Source organism: Myodes glareolus, chromosome 14, assembly GCF_982192425.1.
Source record: "Myodes glareolus chromosome 14, mMyoGla1.1, whole genome shotgun sequence".
Taxonomy (NCBI): Eukaryota; Metazoa; Chordata; class Mammalia; order Rodentia; family Cricetidae; genus Myodes; species Myodes glareolus.
In genome coordinates this window covers 59,547,241-59,569,475 of record NC_142039.1, presented here as the reverse complement: position 1 = coordinate 59,569,475, position 22,235 = coordinate 59,547,241, and the positions used below count along the sequence as shown (strand labels likewise).

The 22,235-nt window shown below is 45.4% G+C and overlaps 1 protein-coding gene across 4 annotated transcripts; it reads left to right on the top strand.

Moving 5' to 3' along the window:
- The first annotated feature begins 3,229 nt into the window (after positions 1 to 3,229).
- Positions 3,230 to 20,090, top strand: Tbc1d7 (TBC1 domain family member 7). 4 transcript variants are annotated; one of them, XM_048418643.3, is made up of 8 exons: positions 3,230 to 3,369; positions 4,732 to 4,877; positions 5,994 to 6,074; positions 9,815 to 10,002; positions 15,629 to 15,766; positions 17,293 to 17,438; positions 18,677 to 18,806; positions 19,863 to 20,090. In XM_048418643.3, exons 2-8 carry the CDS (start codon positions 4,766 to 4,768, stop codon positions 19,947 to 19,949), a joined length of 882 nt encoding a protein of 293 aa, XP_048274600.1. In that variant the 5' UTR covers positions 3,230 to 3,369; positions 4,732 to 4,765; the 3' UTR covers positions 19,950 to 20,090. The 4 variants fall into 4 exon arrangements, with proteins under 4 accessions (XP_048274600.1, XP_048274457.1, XP_048274534.1 ...); XM_048418500.3 differs by having other exon boundaries at positions 3,231 to 3,388; XM_048418577.3 differs by having other exon boundaries at positions 3,231 to 3,408.
- Positions 20,091 to 22,235: the final 2,145 nt, after the last annotated feature.

Genomic DNA, 22,235 nt, shown 5'->3' with positions numbered 1-22,235 from the left:
GGAAACATTTAATTGGGATGGCTGGCTTACTAGCCTGCATTCTTATAGAACCCAGGACCACCATCCCAGGAATAGCATCACCCCAAGTGGGCTGGGCCCTCCCCCATCAATTACCAGTTAAGAAAATGCCCTACAGCTGGATCTGACAGGCATTTTCTCAGTTGAGGGTCTGTCCTTTCAGATAACTCTAGCCTGCACTGAGTTGACACAAAGCTACCTAGCACAGCACGTGATTTCACCGCCGAGCGCCGTCACTCACAATCTTAACAATTCTTCACTGCCTAGCCCAGTTATAGCTATCTCTCCAGTACCTTCCCGATCGCACAAGGAGACAGTGTCTCACTGCAGCTATGTTGGTTCCTTGTCTTGCTGCTGCGATAAAAAAAAAAAATACCCGACAAGAACTCAAGGGAAGAAGAGCTTGTTGTGGCTTACAGTTTGAGGGTAGATACACCCCATCATGATAGGAGAAGCATGGGGGCAGGAGATGCTGGTCACCAGTGTGGTGACTTCAATCCAGTCAGGAGTGAAGTGTAAACAGGAACTCCACGCCTGCCCCCAGTGACCCTCTTCTTCCAGCAGCATTCCACCTTTTAAAGGTCTCACAACCTTCCCAAACAGCAACCATTTAATTTAACTACAAGAAGTGATGAGGGTTATTTCACATTTAAACCACGGCATCAACCTGGGACACCGGACCCATGGAATGGACCACCTACAGTTAGGAGAAGTCTTTCTGCCTCAACCTAATCTAGAAACTCCTACGGACAGGGCCAGGAGTTTGTCTTCTAGGTGATCTAGGTCCTGCTAAGTTGACAATATGAACCATCATAATGAATCATAATTAATAACAAGTCTCCATGTCATTATTTGTGGACTGGCAGGATCATTACTTACGGGTTGGAGGTCCTGACTAGGAAGTACTGCTAGAACTCCTGCCTATTGTAGTTAAAGCAGATCCACAGATCCAGTTTCCTGGCAGACGACACAAGTGAAGGTGAATAATGAGCTTTGTGATCATTCAGGATCAACGGTCTTCAGATTCACAGATTATCTGAATTTACATAGTCACCAAGTCTGAGTCTGTTGTCATCTTTGTTAGTGCAACAAGGACATGCGATGAATGAACTATTTGAAAAAGGAAAGACTTATTTTAGCTTACAGTTTGGTTCAGTTACTTTTGGGCCACCGTAGCTGTGGAGGAGATACCCTGAGTAACTAAAACCTCCTGCTAGGTTCAGCCTTTAAATGTTTCCAGCATTTTTCCAACAGCACCAAGCAGGGAACCAAGCCTTTACCATCGATCTCCAAAGGACAGCCTTAATTTAAACCACAATAGCAATCCTCATGGTTTGATAATGTTTCATTTATTATTAGCTGCTACTCAAAAAAGGATTTTTTATTCCAATTAAATTGCACAAACTATATTGCCTGTCTGCTTTATTGTCACAACATTAAAGATGATGTGTTCCTTTCACATGTCATGGCATTCACCGTTCTAGTTCTGCAGCTTCTCTAATGACATATAAACCATAAACATAGATATAGACGAGGCAGAGGGTCTCTGTGAGTTCAAGGCCGGCATGGCCTACAGAGCGCATTCCAGGACAGTCAGGGCTGTTTCACAGAAAAACCCTGTCTTGGAAAACCAAAAAAGGCTGAGCCAGAAGAGCTGGATCATGGTTTCTGAAACTGTCTGGGACAGAGGAACTAATTTGAGAAGGAAAGAAGGCCTAAGGCCCTAAGGCAGGATGACTAGCAACAAAAGGGATGGAGCCTAGACGACAGACTGGGAAAAGTTTCAGATGCCACTGTGAGGATTTGAAGGAAACACAGGAAGTAAAAGCATTGATTCATTTTAATGTTTCAAGAGTATTTTATCTGTTAAATCTAACAATGAGTTCGTTTGTTTTCAAACATGTATTCAATATTTGTACTTCTAACTGCATTTATCTTCTTTCAAACATACATATTTGCATCATTATTGTTATTTTTTAAAAATTTATTTAATGGGTGTCTTGCCTAGTGTCCATGGAAGCTAAAGAGGGCACTTCATCCTCTGGAACTAGAGTTACAGAACGTTGCGAGCAGCCATGAGGGTGTTAGGAATTGAGCCAAAGCCGCTGGAAGAGCAGCCAGTGCTCTTAAACACTGAGTCATCTCTCCAACTCTCATTTTTATATCTTAACTGCGAAACTTACTACACAAAGACAATGGCCTGATCATACCTAAAATAGAATGTGACCCACAACTTACACAGAAAAATAGCTTCTTTTCTAAAACAGTCTAGGAAACCAGATGGTGACTAACAATCCAAGAAGCTACTAGATCTTCATGTTTCCCTAATTTAGTCCCTGCAACTCAGGACTAACTGGGGATGGTCAAAGAATATGCTTTCCAAGACAAATCATATAAGATATCCCAGCTCCATCCAGTGGCTCCCAGTTTCCCCTGGCAAGCACGGGCTGCACACCAGGGCCTTCTACTAAGTCTGAGTGGTTGCCAAAAGACGAGTGACAGCAACTCCTCACCCCCTCATCACCTAAATAAACAGTTTTGCTTATCTTCCCTTGGTTATTGGGCAACCACTAAGTTTTGTTTTTTAAATATTTACGTGTCTGAATATTTTGTCTGGGTGCATGTGCACCACGTGCCTGCCTAGTTCTGACAGAAGCAAGGGGAGTTTGGATTTCTTGGAACTGGAGTTAAGGATGGTTGAGCCACCACCTGAGTGCTGGGACTTGAACCCGGGTCTCTGCAAGAGCAGTAAGTGCTCTCAACTGCCGAGCCATCTCTCCCGCTCCATCACTGAGTTTTTAATAGCTGAGGATATACTTTTTTTTTTCCATGAACGTTTTGAACGTTTGGTGTGAAGGAGTGCAATGCTACCAATAAGCAAAGGCTTATTTATCTCGGATTCTTCACCCAGTCAAGGGGAAGAAACACTGCCTGAGGGATCTCGGTCTCTACAGGGCAGGGCCACGGCGGCCGGAGAAGGGAGAACACCCTAAGCACACATGGCCGGACGGAGGGAGAAACGGTCGCTAAAGCCCTCGAAATCAAGAGTAGACGCCTGAGGATGCGAAGGGGAAGATGTTAAAACACAAGTGCGCGGAGACCCTCGGCCAGTGACCGCCGTTCAATGCTTCCGCGCCCGGAAGTGGGTGGGGCTTCCCGCAGATGCCCTCTGCGCACGCGCACTCGCTGCGACGTCATGTCCGGCGGCGGGATTTAGCGGCGGACAGAAAGACCGGAGCGGGCGTTCGTGTCCCGCGACGTTGCTCCCCTCGCTCGCTCCGCCCCGGTGCTTGGTTCCGCCTGCCCGCCTGTGGCTCAGCGCGCCTAACCTGCTTTTCTCTGCTTTCGCAGGTCTCTTAGTCTGAACCCGGTGTGTTTGCTCTACTAGAGGTGAAGCGTTCATAGCCGGGAGATTGGGGTCTGGGGCGTCACCGGGTACCGGCACCTTACCCGCAGGTGGAGGCACCTGGGCAGGAATTGGTAGCACGCCCTTCAGGGCGACGCCTTTGCCATCACAGTGCATGAGTGCTTAAAAAAACAAAGAAAAGAATCCCAGAGTTTGCTTTTTAATGTTTTGGATTGAAAAAAAAAAACAGCCGTCAGAAGAGCGTGGAACTCTTTCAAAGCAATTCTAAATTGTTTTTGCAAAAATGAATTATAATCTTTTCCGTGACAGATTATATTCAGATGATATCTTCCCGGCCCAAGGAAGAAATCCATTTTCCCTTGCTTATTGGGGACGTCTCGGGGGCTTTTAGTAGCTGAGGTCTTTATTCTTTGGAAGAATGTTTGTATCTTTAGTGCCTGACTCACTAACCTAGTTCGATCTTTCTTGGTTTACCACCAGCATCAGGAAGACTGTTCTGAAGGAATGGTGGGCCACTGAGATGATTTGAATGGTCACGCTGGGTTTTACCTCGGTTTTCTGCCTTCCATTGACTGTGCTGTCACTTGCCATCCGTCCACATTACTAACTGTCTTCTGGCTATACTTTAATGCTGTTTAATCTCTTGGAGATTTTGAATTTTGGTAATTACATTTGGCAAAATTATGTTTACAGTCAAAAAAAAAATAAGGGCAAGGGCAGGAATTTTTTCTTCTTCCTTCCCCAAATGCCCATTTTAGAAAGCACAGCTAAGCAAAACAAAGGAAATTAAAGTCACTAGACTCCTACCTGAAGATAACTGTTGCTAATATTTTGGATGTCTTCTTATTTTTTAAAAAAATGCTTATCTTGGGCCAGGAGTGGTGGCCCAACACCTCTCATCTCAGAACTCAGGAGGCAGAGGCACAAATCTTTGAATTTGAGGCCGTCATGAGCTACTTAGTGAGATCCTAGTTGTAAAACTGGATGCAGAATCAGGGTACATACCCTTGGTTAGCCCCTTTTACATAACATAACATAAACTGCCTGTACCTTTTCTATTCACAAGTTTATAATGGCTACAAGATATTTCATTGTACTAGGGGCTCTTCCAAGTAAAGAATGAACCTTAATCCCTACACTCTATGTCATCTTTTTGTGTGGCTTAGAGGACAGCTAACTCATATCTTGTTTTTGACCAGATGCATAAGGAGGGTGGGATTCGAGTTGTGTGAATTCAAAGATTTAATGCTCCTTGGTTAGGGGCAGGCATTTTTTTCATATTTGACTTAATTGAAAAGGCAGAGAAAATAACTTAATGCCTTCCCAATTCTTCTCTCTGTTTTTAGGCACACTTAAAAAAAAACCCTCTAAGAATGAAATATGACTGATGACTCTCAGAGAAACTTTCGATCAGTCTACTATGAGAAAGTGGGATTTCGGGGAGTTGAAGAAAAGAAATCTCTGGAAATCCTCCTGAAAGATGACCCTTTGGGTGAGCCTTATCTGTGCAAGTTTATTGGTTCTCAGTCCTAGTGGGCATTACCAAGTAAATAGTAACTTAATGGACTCGAAGCAGTACTTAATACTTGCTGTATTTTTTTAATATGTATTTATTCATTATGTATACAATATTCTGTCTGTGTATATGCTGCAGGCCAGAAGAGGGCACCAGATCTCATTACAGATGGCTGTGAGCCACCATGTGGTTGCTGGGAATTGAACTCAGGACCTTTGGAAGAGCAGCCAGTGCTCTTAACCTCTGAGCCATCTCTCCAGCCCCACTTGCTGTATTTTTTGGTGAAGGGACATGCCAGAGTGGTGTAATTTGAGAAAAGTTAAAGATTTTTCAAATTCACTGAGAGGCAAAAGGTTGTGAAAAATCTTCTTAAAAACTCGATGCCGCTGAGTGTAGTAGTTCAGAACTTTGATTGCAATGCTCAAGAGACAGAGGCAGAGGGATCTATGAGTCCAAGGGCAGCCTGGGGTACATGGAAAGTTCCAGGACAGCCAGAGGATACGTAGTGAGACACCCCACCTTTAAAAAGAACTCAATACTATTTATTTTTAATTAAGCCTATATATTTTCTCTCAATTTCTAGCTGTATCACCATGGTTTCTAGGTAAACTCTGCAAAATTATCTTGTGGAAGATAACCCTTCATTACGCATTGATACTTAGTTTATCTTAAGCCAACAACAGTAATCTATTGTTACAGTAAAACAGAACCATAGTATAAAGACAAACTTAAGTTGTGTAAAGGGCTTGTTGTTGGCAGAGCTCGGAATGGAACCCAGGGCCTTGCACATACTAAGACATGCTCTACCACTGAGCAACACTGTATCCCTCCCCCACCCCAATTCCGTATTTTGTAATTCCTGCTAATGTTAGAGGGAATGCAGTAATGTATGTAAAATCCATTTCTGTGCAGCAAGAGCGCTGTTTTAGATAGCTTCATTGATAGAAGATGTGGGCTAGAAATGAGACCGCTATGGCCGAAGTTGCTGGTCCTGCGGTGGATGTCTTCTGAAGGCGTCTGAACTAGTGAAGCTGCACTTTCAGGGGCTGTGACACCACGTGACATTTCTAATTGTTCTCTTTCTTCCTTTAGACATTGAGAAGCTCTGCACCTTCAGCCAGAGGTTCCCTCTCCCATCCATGTACCGTGCATTGGTATGGAAGGTGCTTCTAGGTATGAGACCCGGGAGTTGGGGAATTTAACTTCGAAAGTATTGAATGGGATGCTTTGTCATCTTGCAGGCAGGAGAGGAGGATTTGCTTAGATTCTTTGCTGACTTTTGGGTCTAGTCCAGGAGGGCCAATTGCTGCTCACTGTAAAAGCCTTTAAGGCAGTGACTTCAGCAGAATTATACTAACAATTAGTCTTAGAGTTTCTGCTTATTAGTAGCCGTAGAGAAGATAATATTCGTTCCTGAAATAAAGCCCTTTTTGTGCACTCAGGTGTCTGGTGGGGATCTGTGGTCATCAGCTGTGAAAATTATGACATTGGGCTGGTAGAAAGGAGAACTGGCCATCTTTGCTGCCATCTGGGTAACCAGGAGGAAGACCACGGTGGGCTCCAGTTTTGCGTCCATCCAGATTTTAGGTTTTACATAGGAGTTCATTGTACTCTGGGCTCTCGGTGGTAGAGGTGTGAGGTCCTGATGCTAAGGAAGCAGACAGGCTTTGTGGCAAGTGTCCGGATTTCTAACCCTTTGAGGGTCTTAGAGCTTGAGGCCTGGACTGAACTGTGAGTCTCAGAAAAGCCTCAGCCACAAAACGGAACACCCCAGTCCCCACAAGAGGAACCATATTGACAAAGGATTGAAGAATGTGGTTCATTTAAGTGCATCAGAGTGTAGTAAGTGAAATGGTCAAAGAGTTAGTATAGAACAGCCTCCTCAGTGGTGTTGTTCCCATAGAATCAGGTGTTTAGTTATTGGCCTATACCACAATTAGCTGAATCTGTCTCTATCTGAAGTTCATAAATGCCCATTTATCCTTTGAAAATAAAAATGATATGGCAGATTTTTTTTAAAGGGAGGAATCAAGAATTTTTTCTGCCTAGAAGCCTGAGTGAATTTGAGCGCTGAGTGGTGACATAAGAAGGAGAACTGGCTCAGTGTCTGCCATAAGCAGCTCACAGCATCCCTTTGACCCCAGGATTTCCCCACCATTGTTGAGCCTGCTGGAACATCTAATCCCCATTCATTATCGCCCTCCATTTCTTCTGTGTGTGCATGCGTGTGTGTGTGCGCGTGTGTGTGTGTGTGTGTGTGTGTTTTCGAGACAGTGTTTCTCTGTGTAACAGCCCTGCCTGTCCTGGAACTCTCTCTGTAGACCAGGGTAACCTTGAACTCTCTGAGACGCCTGCCTCTGCCTCCCAAGTGCTGGGATTAAAGGTGTGCACCGCCACTGCCAGCTCCATTTCTTCTTTAAACAGCTGATGTTTCCTAACTGTGAGACAGGGGTAAGGATGGAGCTTTATGAGGAATACGAACTGTTGCTCTTTATTGGGCATCGGTGGGTTCCATTACTTAAGTTAAATAGTTTACATAAACCGTGTACAGTAATTCTAGACTTCTGAGGGAAGCCTTAACTATCCTAGATGGACACAGACCCTAGGAGCCTAAAAATTCTCACCTAATTTCTGGGACAGAAGAGGAATTAAAGCCTAGGTTCGCTGAGCTCATTCGAAGGGCGGGAGTAGGTGGGGTTGGCTAACAGATCACATGCTGCCTTTGTAGTGTATCTTCACAGCCTGAGACTCTGTAGCCCTCAGTCTGGCCATGCAGTGTGGAGGTCACAAGGGACTGCAAGGCACTCTAGAAATCTCTCCGGATGGCTTTGTTGACTATCTTGGCAGCTTTGGTGTGCTCATTCGTGTTTGGTTGGGTGTGTGTGGTGACCATCTACAGAATTCATGATAACTGTTTAAGTTTTCCTCGAAGCATTTTTCCCCTTTGAATACATAAAGACTCTGGACTCAGCAATTGAATTCCTTCTAAGGGTCCATTTTAGGCAGTTACCATAAGTACCCATTTCTTCCGGGATACCCTGTGTGTCTTATTAATGGGAAATGTTGTGTCTGTGGCATTTCCTGAGTGCCAAGGCCAGACTGACTTTTTACCTGGGTTTCTCTTACCATCTTTATCGCCTAAGCCACTGTTTCTCTGCCGTTGTTAGAAGCACTGGAAATGCAGAGTTGTGAACAGTATGAAGGGCTCTTTGTAGCCCAAGTGTGGTTGCTTTGGGCTCCCTGGTTTCTGCCTCTTTGGACCATTTTAGGGAAATGTCAGAGAGAGCTTTGGAATGAACTCTAGACCCGGATTTGATACTTGACATTCTGCTGCCTATGGTAGGTTCCGCTATAGCTCTTTAGTGTGTACGAGCCAGATGTGGAGGAGATTGAAGTATGTTCCTTGACTTCTCTGAGAATGTGGCACAGAGCCCCACAGACACGCTGAGTTTACATCAAGAAAGGACACTTAAGTATGTTTTTTGCTTGGGGATTGTTGAATTTGTCTAGCTGCTATTTCCTGGAACATTCTTTAGAATAATTGGTCTGTGGGGTTTTGCATCAAAAGGGAGTCGGAGTCAAATGAGCTGCCTGACACGTGTGTGCCAGCTGCCGTTCCGAGTACTTTATGAGTTTGTCCTTTCGTCACAACAGCTCGCAGACTTAGGTTGTATCATCTCTAGTTTTCAGGTGGGGAGAAGATGAGGCCCAGGAGACAGAGGGCATTGCTGAAGATCTTCTAGTCAGTGAATCGTAGTCAGACCTCAAACCCAGGAATCTGACCCCAGAGTCTCTGACTCTGTACAGCCTCATTACGTTAATGGGACTGGAATAAATAAAGTGGAAACATCGTTTCTCTGCAAATTGAGCCTTAACAATGCCTTGTTCTCGTTCTGTAGTCCGTTTTCTTGTGCTGGTGCTTGGGGCTCTGATTCTTCAGGAAGCATTTGGTGTCGGGCTTGTCTGTCCCACTCCTTCCTATGCTAGATGAGGGCACAAAATGCCCACAATGTGATAGACTGAACACTGGTGAGAGTCCTGGTGCTAGCCAATCTGAGACTGGAGCCCAGCATCACCGAAGACCTGGCCAGTAATCTCCCATTGTTTCCACTAAGCCATTTGCTTGTTAAAAAAATAAATAAAGAAGGAGTTTGATGAGATGACTTAGTGAATGAACGTGGCAGCCTGAGTTCATTCTCCAGAACCATCCATGTAGAGGTGAAAGAAGGGACCTGATTCCACAGAGTCACCCTCTTCACACACACTCGGACGCACAGGCACACGTTCAAACACAGACACACTCACACATGCACACACACAGGCACATGCACAAACACACACACAGGCACATACACACACAGAGAGGCACACGCACACACACACACACACTTTCATTCTAAAGCCTAATGAGCAGGCAGCATAGTTAAGTAATGACCATAAAGTGTCACGGAAATGCAAGATGATCTTATTGATGAAGACCGTGGGCTTCTTTTGCCCCAGGAATAGGATATTCTGTGGATAAGTTTTAGCTATTGAGGGAGAAAAGGATTCAACAAATTATTCTAAGATGTAGGAGGGCAAGTGCAGAAGTGGGGAGTGGCCCAGGAGCTAAAGGTACCCTCAGCTGCCCGCCAGGAGCTGAGTTGCACTATTATTACAATTGCTGTGACTGTTGTCTTGCAGTTAGGTCACATATGGCTCAAAGGCTTCTGTGGCGCCTTCCATTTCTCTCTAATATCAGTGATGCACCGTCTCGCAAAGCTCGCACCACTTAAGAGTCTTCGAGTGACATTTTCCGAAAGAGAATCGTCTCAGCTGTGTGCGCTGCTTCTCACAGGATTCCTCCCACTAGAGGAAGGATTTGCGTGGGTGTCTCAGCCTTTGCCCTTTTCCTGTCCCCTCTCCCTGTGTAGGGATCTTGCCTCCACACCATGACTCTCATGCCAAGGTGATGGCCTACCGCAAAGATCAGTACTCTGATGTCCTTCATGCGCTGACGGTAGTCCGCTTCGTCAATGATGCCACCCCTCAGGTTGAAGTGTATCTTCGCATGTACCAGCTTGAGTCTGGGAAGCTGCCTCGAAGTCCCTCTTTTCCACTGGTGAGTGGTCATTCTCACGTGGCATTTAACTCAACCCTTTCTCTAAAAATTACGTTTTTCTTTGTCTACTAATGTGTTCTCAGAGCTGTGGATTCATTCATTCTTCATGAATGTTAGGCAAGCACTCCACCACTGAGCCACACCTCTAAACCTTTATTCTTGCTAGCTTCCATTGCGTAATGTTTTGCCTTAGAAACTTTCAATGATTTCCTATTGTTGGTACAATGAACAATGAAAGCAAGTTTTACCTGGGCTCTATGGTCCTGAACAATCACTGTTAGTCATTTTAAACTGTGTTTTGTTTTAGGCATAGTCACACATTGCTTAGTGATGATCTGTGTTCTGAGAAGTGTGTCACTAGACATTTGCTCATTTGCAAACATCATGTACTTATATTTGCTCAAACGCAAATGACTGTGACATTACTAGGCAGTTTAATCATAGAGGATCACTATCCTAGATGGGTCCATGGCTGACTAAAACGCTATGGGATGCATGGCTATAATCTCAAACTTGAAGGAAGGGCACAAAAATACTACCAAGAAGTTCTATAGCTTTTTAATGACATTTCCAGTTGTTAGCATTTAGTGACATCTGCTTTGCCACTCTCTCCCATGTCTGTACTTTCCTCCCTCCCTCTCCCTCCCTCTTTCTTCCCCTCCCTCTCTCCCTCCTTCTTTCTCTTCCTCCATCCCTCCCTTCCGTCTTTAAAAACTATTTTATTTTAGGTGTATGGGTGTTTTGCCTACTGTATGTCTGTGAACCACTTGCCTGCCGTTGGATTTCCTGGAACTGGAGTTGCAAACGGTTGTGCACTGCTGAGAACCAAACCATTGTTCCCTGGAAGAACAACCAGTGCCATCTATCCGACCTCATTTTTGTCTTTTTTTGAGACAAATTCTCCCCATGAATACAGAACAGGCCAGCTTCCAACTCAGTATCCTCCTGCCTCTGTTGCATGAGTGCTGGGATATTGGCGTGCACCACCATTTCTGGCTCTGCACACACACTTCTTTGTATAGGCCCCAAGAGAGCGAGCGTCAGTTGTGATGCTCTGGTCCTTCAGATCCATCAGTATCTCTGTAGGTGAGCACTGCACAGTCAGCGCTGTGACAGCATTCAGTCTGACCTGCGAGCTCCATTCTTATTGGCCCAGTTGTTCTCGGGATGCCCTTCGTCACAAATAAACAAAAGGTCTAGCTAAACATTCAGTTTTGTGGGTTACACCGAGTTGCCACGTTGTGTGGACACCTTTGATTTTGGATGGGTCTCTTGTCTTTCTCTTTCATGCCCTTGACACTTTTGACAAGTGTTGGTCAGTAATTTTACAGAAACCCCTCACTTCAGGTTCGCCTGTGCTCCCTCCTTGTGATACAGGCAGGGCCACTCATGGGTGATGTGTCCGCAGTGTACTGTGTCGGGAGGCTCACTTGGCTTTGCCTCATGGAACATCCATTAACGCGGATCTCTAGGTAAGGCAGTGCCTGCTATACTTCTACTGGGGAGTTATCCTTTCTCCCTTTGTAACCACTTCTTCCCTTTGTGGGGAGACATTTAAAACTGCCTTGTAATTAGCTCTACCTTATTAAAGTTTGGCTCATACATTTGGCCATTCATTGGTTTCAATTGTATGTATATATGTCTTTCATCTTTAAGTAATTTTGGACACAGAAGAAAGTTATAAAATAGTACACCACCCGCGTACACCTTTGCTTAGCATCCTCATTTACTGGATCTTCCAAAACCGCAGAGTGATGACGAGAACTTACGAGTTAGCTTTGACACCAGGCTAGGAACTAAGTTGTACATCTTTTCGAGATCTTACTGCCTGTGCCCTGATGCCCCTCTGACCTCGGACACCATTCTGAATCACCATTACACTTAGTTGCCATTCTTGGTCCTAAACCCACTGTCCTTCAGACTTCTTTGGACTTCTGTGACCTTGACACTTTTGAAGAACCAGAGTCTCTTAGGGATTTCTCCATTTGCTCAATGTTTCCTGATAACTAGAACCTGGCTATGCTTTGCTGGTAAGGATAGCAGGAGAAGTACTGGTAACTTTGATCACTTGGTGCAGGTGCTACCTGCCAGGCGCCTCCCCTGTAAGATTACTCTTTGTAATTAGAGAGTAACTAATGGAAAGGAACTCTGAGACTCTCTCTCTCTCTCCCTCTCTCTCTCTCTCTCTTACTCTCTCCCTCTCTCTTTCACACACACACACACACACACACACACACACACACACACACACACACACGCAGAGTCTCATTGTGTAACCCTGACTGAATGGACTGGCCTGGTCTCACAGAGCTCCATCTGCCTCTGCCTCCTGAGTGCTGGGATTACAGGTGTGTGCCAGCTGCCTGGAATCTGGAGGCTTGTAAATACCCACCCGATTATTATTATCACTATTATTGCCTAAAATGTTTTTTGCTGCTCGAATTGCCAAATGGTGATTCCCTAATTCCCGAATTCGCTCTGGGACTGTTAGCCGCATCTATGAGTTTCCCTTTGCATTTATTTATTGATGTCATTGTGGATGTATGGAACCCTTTTAACTCAATAGCCTACACTATTTTATTGCCATGTTTTTCTTTTGTTGTTCAAAATGTTCCAGCTTCGGCCAGCGGGAGCCCCTTTCATCTGACACCTGTGTCCTTCTGATACTCCACTGTTGTGAATATTCCCTGACATTTCATCACAGAAAGATGCTTTGGGATCAGCTTTTACTTCCTGCGCTGCAGCTCTGGCCTGGGCCTTTGTTTCTCGTTTCCTGGGCTGTTTGCTTTTAGGTTCACTTAGTAGACAGGTGTAAAAAATATATGTGAGTATGTATATTCATCCTTGCATATTCATACATGCCAAGTTGTCTCTCATTCTCTCCGTGTGTGTGTGTGTGTGTGTGTGTGTGTGTGTGTGTGTGTGTGTGTGTATAAAAAGATATAGATGTTGTGCTGCTGGGCATGGAACCCAGAGTGTCATGCATGCCAGACCAGTGTTCTACTGCTGAGTTAGACCCCAAGCCTTTATGTATTAGTGTGTATCTTTCTAAATTATAATAAAAATCCTGGGTTCACAATGGTAAGTCCAATATTCCAACCCAATATCACAAGGTCATTTTTAACCTTCCCTGTTGCAGATATTAAAAAGTTCCCATTATCCTAAGGTGTTTGTTCCTGGCTCTTTTTCCAACCAATGTTGTCAGTCACTCCTGGTTACTTTATTGCAGTTGTCTAGGTATTTTAATGAAGGTTTAATTTATTTGGCTAAAACAGAATGAATTTTTCAAGCAAGGATTTGCATGTAAGCTTTGATTATCTGCAAACTTTGTTTTTAATGAAGATTGGGCTGTGAGCCAAGTGTGCACCACTTCTAATCCAGTGCTCGGAGGCTGAGAGGGGAGGAGCTTGAGTTTGAGTCCAGCTACATAGTGAGAGCTTGACTCAAAAATAACTGACTTATTTTCTATATATGTAGGCAGTTAACATTAGAGTTCCCATGCCAAATTAGCACCAATAAGGGCCATCTGTTCACTTTGGCCATTACAGTTATGAAGAGGCAGAAGAGCCCCTAAATATTAAGTTTTGGGTGTTCACTTAATACTGGTTTCCTGGGCTGTTTGCTTTTAGGTTCACTTAGTAGACAGGTGTAAAAAATATATGTGAGTATGTATATTCATCCTTGCATATTCATGCATGCCAAGTTGTCTCTCATTCTCTCCATATATATGTGTGTGTGTTTTCCTATTACTCAGAGTCAGCACTGTGACATTGTTAGTACCACATGAGCTGTGTGCTTCTGGAATTGAACCTGTGACCTCTTAGGTGCCAAGCAATTGCTCTGCTGCTGGCTGCATCTCTTGCCCCCTAGCATCCTTTATTTTACCTTTTACTAAGTTGCCCAGTTGCAGTCCTCCTGCCTTAGTTCCCTGAGTAATTGAGACAACAGGCCCACACTACGAACAGGGCTTCGAGTTCAATAAGGTTAGCTGTTGTGTTAGTTTAAGCAATCGAAATGATAGGCATGGTTCATACTCATCCTTGCTCACTGGTCCACACTTTGGTTCATACTCATCCCTGCTCACTGGTCCACACTTTGGTTCATACTCATCCCTGCTCACTGGTCCATGCTTTGAGTCCTGGCACCTCCCCTGCAGTCTCAGGTGCACGTGCTGGCGTGCTGTCTGAATGTGGGTGGGGGCTTCTGTCTCCCTGCCTCTCTGTACACACTCAGCCCCCTTACGCTGTGGTAAGGAGCATGTGAGCATGTGAGCACTGGATCACAACTGGGGGAAGGACATTAGTTTTCCCTTGGCCTGTCAGAGTGATGGGCCATCCACAGGGTCACCAGGCCCAGCCTAGGACTGTGGAATCCTAGGTTTCCTTTCCTTACTTCTTTGTGTCCCCCAATAGTCTAACACTGTTTAGAGAAATACACTTCTGTTAATCCTAACTCTGTGACTCCTTGCGTTTTTTTTTAAAACTTTAAAAAAAATGATTTGTCTTTATTTTATGCGCATTGGTGTTTTAGCAGCACATAGGTCTCTCTGAAGGTGTCTGATTCCCTGGAACTGAAGATACAGTTGTGAGCTGCCATGTGGGTGCTGGGAATTGAACCTGGGTCCTTTGGAAGAACAGCCAGTGCTCTTAGCCACTGAGCCATCTCTCCAGCCTGACTGCTTGCATTTTGTGGATATCAACAAGCTGAAAGGAAACCTAAGATTGAAGTGCTTTTTATTTAAAACAGGAAATTTTTATTTAACTTGGGACTTCTCAGGGAATAGAAAGGTATTTTTTAATTTCCTTTTAATATTAAAAGTATCAAACTATGACAGTCTAGATGAAAATGTAAGGTTTTTGTTGTTTTGTTTTTGAGACAGGGTTGCCAGGGCTGCCCTGGAACTCACTCTGTAGACCATACTGGCCTTGAACTCACAGGCCTGTGCCTCCTGGTTGTTTTTTGTGTTTGTTTGTTTGGTTGGTTTTTGGTGTTGATGGTAATATTTGAAAATAAAATAACTTTACAAATAGGGTTTCAGTTTTATAAGAGTCCTCTGTTGAAAATTACTTGAGGGTTTATTTTCATATTAACAGATCTGAGTAGTATCCTTCTGCTTCCTAAAATTCTGATTCTGGGCTGTTAAAAATTGAGGTAGAACAGCGTTCTGAAGCCATGTGTGGAAGCTTTGACATAATCAGTGTTTTGTGGGCCCATTTGGAGTCCCCCAGTATTTGTAAGCTATGTACTGAGACACATTCCAAAGTGGTTTGTGTCATCATAGAAGGACCCCTGATCTAGCATGGAAACTGACTGTGTGGGGAGATCCTGCCTCCCCTAACACTGATCTAACATGGAGACTGGCTGCGTGGGAGAGGCCCTGCCTTGCCTGTGCAGACCCCACCCAAGAGCCAGCTGTTGTTCAGCCATGCTGACTCCCATGGTTCCCTGTGGCTGCCCTTCCTTCCCTCCCCTTGCTCCTTTCTTTCTGACACATTCTACCTTCTGGTGTCTCTCTGATTTATTAATGTGTCCTCTTCAGGATGTAGGGGCACTGTTCCATTTTCAGTGAAGAAACATATCTTCCCTTCTGCTGCCTCCCTCTTGAGAGTCATTGTTAATCTTTCAGGAGCCGGAGGATGACGTCTTTCTCGCCATTGCCAAAGCCATGGAGGAGATGGTGGAGGATAGCGTTGACTGTTACTGGATCACCCGATGCTTCGTGAAGCAGTTAAATAGCAAGTTCCGGGATTCTTTACCTCAGCTGGTAAGGGTTTTGCATGTTTTGAATGGGAGTGTTGGGGAATAAGCAGTGCCAGGGACATTGTCACCCCAGTTGCTGCTGCTGTGACAGGTGGACCCTCTATAGTGGCTTCTGACAGATGTTTTCTGCAAAGACCAGAGGTGTTCCCCATGGAGTGGGCCCCGTGTCTCCTTTTCTGCTGCTGGAGCACTGTCGGGTCTCCAGGGCTGGACTCGCTTGCGGCCCCGCCTGCTCTGGAGTAGTCCTGACCTGGTCCAGACCCAATGGCTTACCTAGTGTGGTCACTTGGTTAGTTAGGGTTTCTGTCTGCCCATGTGTACAGAAGGCCTAAGTGACAGGGCTCCTTCTTCCCACATACTTTCAAGTGCAGAGCGAGGGCAGCCAGGGCTGGTGGATGGGACTCCAGGCTCCTGTCATTTGTTCCAGCATGCACATATGTACACATGCATACATATGAACACATGAAATGTATTACTCTACACACGGGTCTTACCGTTTTTGTTTGTTTGTTTTGTTGTTGTTGTTTATTTCAGTATGTGGAGAATTTCTAGGCTCATTCAGACAAACTAGTGGCTTTCAGTTCTGACTTCCTGTTAGTACGCAAGACATTTGGAGAATTTCTTATCCCCCATCTTCCTCCACCAGACCAATTAAACCAGAGTCTCTCGATGGGCCTGGAATTCTAATGTTTCGAAGACTTAGGCAATTGTGCTTGTAGCTAGGATTGACAGCCTATCATTTAGAATCACTTTTCCTACTAATTTACTCAGTGTTTCCTTTTACGAATTTGCTGTAATTAAGTCTAATAGCCTCACACTGACAATAAACACGCCCTTGCTCATGTGTACGTGTGTGCGTGTGTGCCGCAGTCTGGGCAAATTTACATCTTAACCTGGCAGGCAGGTCCTGAGTGCAGGTACAAGGCTGTCAGTCAAGTCATGTCCTTCAAACAGTGGCCCTGCCCTCTCGCTCCTCCTGACACAGCCTTGAGGGCCAGTGAAGTTGGTCAGCTTTATATATTTTTATTGTTTTCTTGGCTTCAGAGTGTGTGTGTGTAGACACATACACATATATGTATATATCATTCTTATTATATATATTAGATGTTTGCCACACCTCAGCCAGCTTTCTTCCCTTCAGCTCTTCATATGATAGCTCCAGATCGCCCAGTATTGCCATGGGCCTTTTGTAGCTTTCCATAATACCTCACCCTTGCTTTAGGCTCGGCCTTAGCTGTTGGGTCTGATTAGTGCAGTTCCTGGTGGCAGCCGTTCCGTTTTGCCTGGATATTGTCCTGAGGGGTGAGCACTGAAGGAGCCCTGCGTCCTGAGAAAGCCCGCAGTTCCAGTGTGGTCACCCTTGTCAGTACCGACCAAAGCCTGTCGCATTACGATGGACTTGATGCTTCTCAAGCTTTGTCTTCTAGTACTTTCTCTTACTCAGCACACACATTTTTTCAGCGTAAGTTGCAGCATGAGGTGGCATTATGTCACAGGAAGTGAGTGACACTTTTGCTATGTCACCTTTAGCCCAAGGCTTTTGAACAGTACTTGAATCTGGAAGATAGCAGGCTGCTGAGTCACCTGAAGACCTGCTCTGCCGTGTCCAAACTTCCTTATGATCTCTGGTTCAAAAGGTGCTTTGCCGGATGTCTGCCTGAATCCAGTTTACAGAGGTATGTGTTTTCCCACTGCATACAGGCAGCTTGGAGTCGGAAAGAGTTCCTGGCCCTTATGTGACCATCCTCTAATTTGCTTCAGAATGAGAAGGGGATACAAAGCTACATCCCCTGGCGATTTCTGTACCTAACGTGGTTCTTCTTGTTGTTGGAGACACACCTACGGAGCTTGTGGGCCTCTGTGCGAATGCCGTGAGGCAGTGGTGGCTGAAACAGTGGGGACTGGTGGGCTTCTTTTCTGAACAGGGTTAGTTCCTGACAGATAGACACCTTTGTGTGGCATCCTCAAAAGAGCTAAGACACATGTTAAGGGTATTTCTTAGTCTCAGCCCCCCAACCTGGGTCTTTGTGATGTTGGCTTCAAGAAAGAAGTCAGTATAGAGAGAGCATTAGAAGAAAATGTGTAACGTAGCACGCAGAGTCTACTACCAGCTTCAAAAGTTATAGGAATTATCAAATCATTATTTTAGAGTAAAAGTAGGTCAAGGACTGGCTCCCGGGCCTTGGGAAGGGCTCAGTGGGTACAGTTATTTGCTGTGCAAACATGAAGACCTGAGTTTGAATCCCCAACAACCATGTAAAAAGCCAGGTATGATGGCATGTTCCGTAAAGCAAGTGCTGGCAGGGGTATCTGTGGAGACAGGCAGCTCCTTGGTGCTCACTAGATAGCTAGTCTAGTCAGCTGGTGAGCATGAGGTTCAGTGAGTGACTCTATCTCAAAAAAATCAAGTGGAACACAATAGAGGGAGCTACCCAAATCAACCCCAGCCTCCACAAGCAATTACACGTATGTGCCTGTGTCCCTACACCCAGGCATGTTACATACACACTCATGAAAAGCCCTGCAATACGTTTAGAGAACCCACTCTGGTTCTCATTTCACTGGCAATGAAATGACTTCTGACATTTTGCTGTCCTGTGGTGTGTGGTAGCTAAGCTGGCATCACATGACTGTAGCAGGATGCACACCCCGGTGTAGGACTGTCTTTTCCTTTGCTGTCAAGTTCTCAGCAGGCATTTGGAACATTCTAGCGCAGCAGCAACTTTAAGTGAACTTCATTTTTCCCTATCTAGAATCATCTCAGTGGCTCACCTGTTGTGTTGTCACTGATTATTTCACAGTTGCTGTCTGAAACATACTGAAAACGAGTGGAATTTGGTCTGACTTTATGATCTGAGCTGTCTGGGTAACGCCAGTTTTGCACACCTGTAATTTGGTGATCTCTGTTTTCCAGGGTCTGGGATAAAGTTGTCAGTGGATCCTGTAAGATCCTAGTCTTTGTCGCAGTAGAAATATTATTAACCTTTAAGATGAAAGTCATGGCGCTGAGCAGCGCGGAGAAGATAACGAAGTTCCTGGAGAACGTGAGTGCTTTGTCCCCTGGGATTTGGAATCTGGACATGAAAGCAGTTTGGCGAGCCAGATCTTCTGTTGTGTTACGTGAACAGCATAGTTCTACTCCACCAAAGTATTTTGTTGTTGTTGGTTTGAGATTGTGATTTGTGCTGTAACTCATCCTGGCCTGGAACACTCTCTATATATCCCCAGCTGCCTCCAGTTCTTGGTAATCTTCCTGCCCTAGCTTCCTGGATGCTGGGATTACAGTCATGCACCCCACTCCTGGAAGGAAAAGAAAGTTACTTTTCCTTAACAGTATTGCTGTCTCCCTGTTTCTTTTGGGGATGCCAGTCTGCATGACAAGCCCCTTACTCATACTCCTGGGGTGTGAGTGTAGTGGGGTAGCCTTCTCCCCAGTGAGCACCGCAGGAACAGGAGGCGATGTGAGTGAGCACTGTCGGGGTTCTCTAGGCCTTTTCCTGCCACGGGTGTATTCCTAGCTGGGGTGCTTAATGCAATTGTTAGTGAATGCTGAAAAGGCCTAGTGAACCAGCTCCTCCTCCCTCTTAGAACCTTCTCTCCTGGGTAATCAGTAAAGAGATTATGCCTGCTGAGAGTACATCATGGAGCATACTCAGAACCCCTCCCCCCTTAATTAACCAGCTTTAACATGTGAAGTGTGGCCTGGTAAATAGTAAGAGCTAAGTGAATGTGTTCGTGTTCATTAAGTGAATCACCACTGTTATACTAATTAGTGGCCAACAGTGCCAGGCATGTGCCAGGCAAGAGTTCCCTTCTGTCATCCCATGAATAGCTCTGTGAACTTGGGATGTTGTTTAGAGATCAGTGCTGAACCTTAGGCAGCCAAGTACTTGTCTAAGGCTAAGTAGTGAGTGGGCAAGGAAAGATGGCCTGGTACCAGAGCTACTCAGTATGTCCCAGGAGCATTAAATCATTCCGAATCTGCTACCACCTTCCAAAAAACAGAGAAAGCTCCATGGAAACAGGTCTGCCACAGAACGAGAGAAGATCCTGAGGGAACAAACACAGGAATTTCACTTGGACGCCTTTGTTCTCTACAGATTCCTCAGGACAGCTCCGACGCTATTGTGAGCAAGGCCATCGACTTGTGGCACAAACACTGTGGGACCCCGGTCCACTCAGCCTGACAGCTTGTGACTTCATGGATGGTCTGCAGGCCCTCCCTGAGCGCCCTGTCCATGTCGCTACTAACTGTATAGAAATGGTAATCTCGCTGTGGTGCTCAAAATGCTCCCTCCACCCCCACTCAGTAAACTAATTTAATCAGAGTGCCTGGTGCAGCAGTGTTGTGAAGCAGCGTCTCTTGGCGACATCGACACACAGGTCTGGGGTGATATTTTGAAAGGGTTGTCAGGAAATCCCTCCTGGTCCTTAGGCAGCTCAGTTTAGATGCAGCCTGGGTGTCTAGTGAGAGGTACAGTGAAGCCCCGCCTCCCTCTGAGGAGCGCCAGGCACAGGTTAGACACTTAGAAGGGCCTCTTTCTGGAAAAAGAACAGCTTTCTTTTCTCAGCACTTCAGGTTTGGCTTTTGCCTTCTGTTGACCTTGAACGTGTGTGTGAGCCAGCTGCTTTCTCATGTCTTGCTAAACTGACTTAAAAACAGTCCTTGCACCTTCTTACATGTTCCCTGCTCTTTTTGCCAGCTGGAATGAAGTCTTTTTTTTTTTTTTCTTTTGAGACAAGGTCTCATTCTATACCTTGCTTTCTGGAACTCATTATATAACTGGCCTTGACCTCCTGGCAGTCCCACCTCCCCACCCCCCCATGCCTCAGCACCCTGAGTGCTGGGATTACTGGCATGAAGCTTTTTTGAATAAAACACCTCTAAATTTGCCTTCTAGGAGAGATCACTTGCTAGATATTTGTGTGTCTCTTGACGTTTTCTAACAAGTCATTAAATGTCAGGTGGCCTTTCCAGCACCCTCTGCTACCACAGGATTAGGAGAAGTGGCCGGCTAAGGTTAATAGCCAGTGACCCTCCGGCCTTATTCTGTCACATATGGTCACCCTTCAGGAAGCGTTTGATGACTTTGGGACTGGTGAATAAAATGGGGCCCTTGTTGCAGACTTACTGAGCTCACAGTCTTGCAGGAATGTGGGGAGCACACCAGAGTTCTCTTCATCCTCCTCCCACACAGTGAGGGAGGGATGAAATTAGGGAGTTATACTTCTGAGAACCCAGTCCCTCCCTGATGTGTGAAACAGCCACCGACAAAGGACTGAGAAGAAACAGAGCCACTGAAACCAGCTGGTCAGTCTGTAGGGTACCAGACAAAGGGAGTCTTTTAAATGGACTCAGAAGCAAACCCTCTTCACACAGATTTCCACTTTCAGTGAGTATTTTAAATGATTCTCTGCCAACCATTTCTTTGGTAACCACTCAAGAAACCTGAAGAACTTTGGGGACATAGGGGAAAAACACACGCAGAGGAAACTTTTCCCCAATTGCTTGCTTCCTAGTGATCATAGAGAATATGTGAAACTCACAGAGATATGATAAAGAAAATGTGTCCTCACTGTAATGGTAAAAATAAAATGCTGCGAATCCCCAAGTGGCTGCAGCAGGCCATAAGTCCCAGGCAGGGAGCCGCGTGGTGGGTGAGAGACCTCAAAGGGCAGCCAGTCTCACGAGGAGAGACAGACAGATGGGCACCCCATGAGACCTCACCACACTTCTCTGAAGGTTTTTGGTCCCTGGTAGGGAACCATGCTGTGGGTGAGAGACAGAGACATGGATAGGCTCGCCATGCAGAGTGAGGTTGGCTGTTTATTTAGTGGGTTATGGAAGGGAAAGGGGAGAAGAACAGAGAGAGAGGCAGAGAAAGAGAGAGAGAGAGAAAGAGAGAGAGAGAGAGAGAGAGAGAGAGAGAGAGAGAGAGGAAGAGAGAGGAAGAGAAAGGAAGAGACTTGTGCTGGAAGCTGAAGATCAGCTTGCCTCTGCAGATGGGAGGGAGTGGGCATGGCTTGTTTCTTAAAGGGACAGGACAGATCATTACACTCACCCCTGCTTCATGTGTGTATGTCCATGTATGCAGAATTAGTATACTTGGATATGTGTGTAGAGGCCCAAGTCCACCTCTGCTGTTGTTCCTCAGGATGGTCATCCACCTTGGTTTTTGAGGTAGGTTCTCTCATTGAGACTATGATTTGCCTATTGGTAAACTAGGTTAGATAGATTGTGAGCCTCGGGCATCCTTCCATCCCCACCTCACCAGCTCAGAGATTGCAAACCCATGCTACCATGTTCAGTTTATATCTGGGTGCTGGGACAGGAACTTGGGGTCCTCATGCATGCTTAGCTATCACCTCAACACTGGTTACTTTTCTTCGGTAGTCACATATCATTTGAACACGTCTTTTAATAAAATAGATGTGGTGAAATCTATCAATATCAGTGAATCCCAATCCCAGGA

Bases quoted from the DNA above. Each gene is read 5' to 3' on its own strand.
- Tbc1d7 (XM_048418643.3), top strand. From the start codon at position 4,766: ATGACTGATGACTCTCAGAGAAACTTTCGATCAGTCTACTATGAGAAA. The intron at 6,075-9,814 runs GTATGAGACCCG...CTCCCTGTGTAG, and splicing joins GGTATGGAAGGTGCTTCTAG to GGATCTTGCCTCCACACCAT. The intron at 15,767-17,292 runs GTAAGGGTTTTG...TGTCACCTTTAG, and splicing joins GGGATTCTTTACCTCAGCTG to CCCAAGGCTTTTGAACAGTA.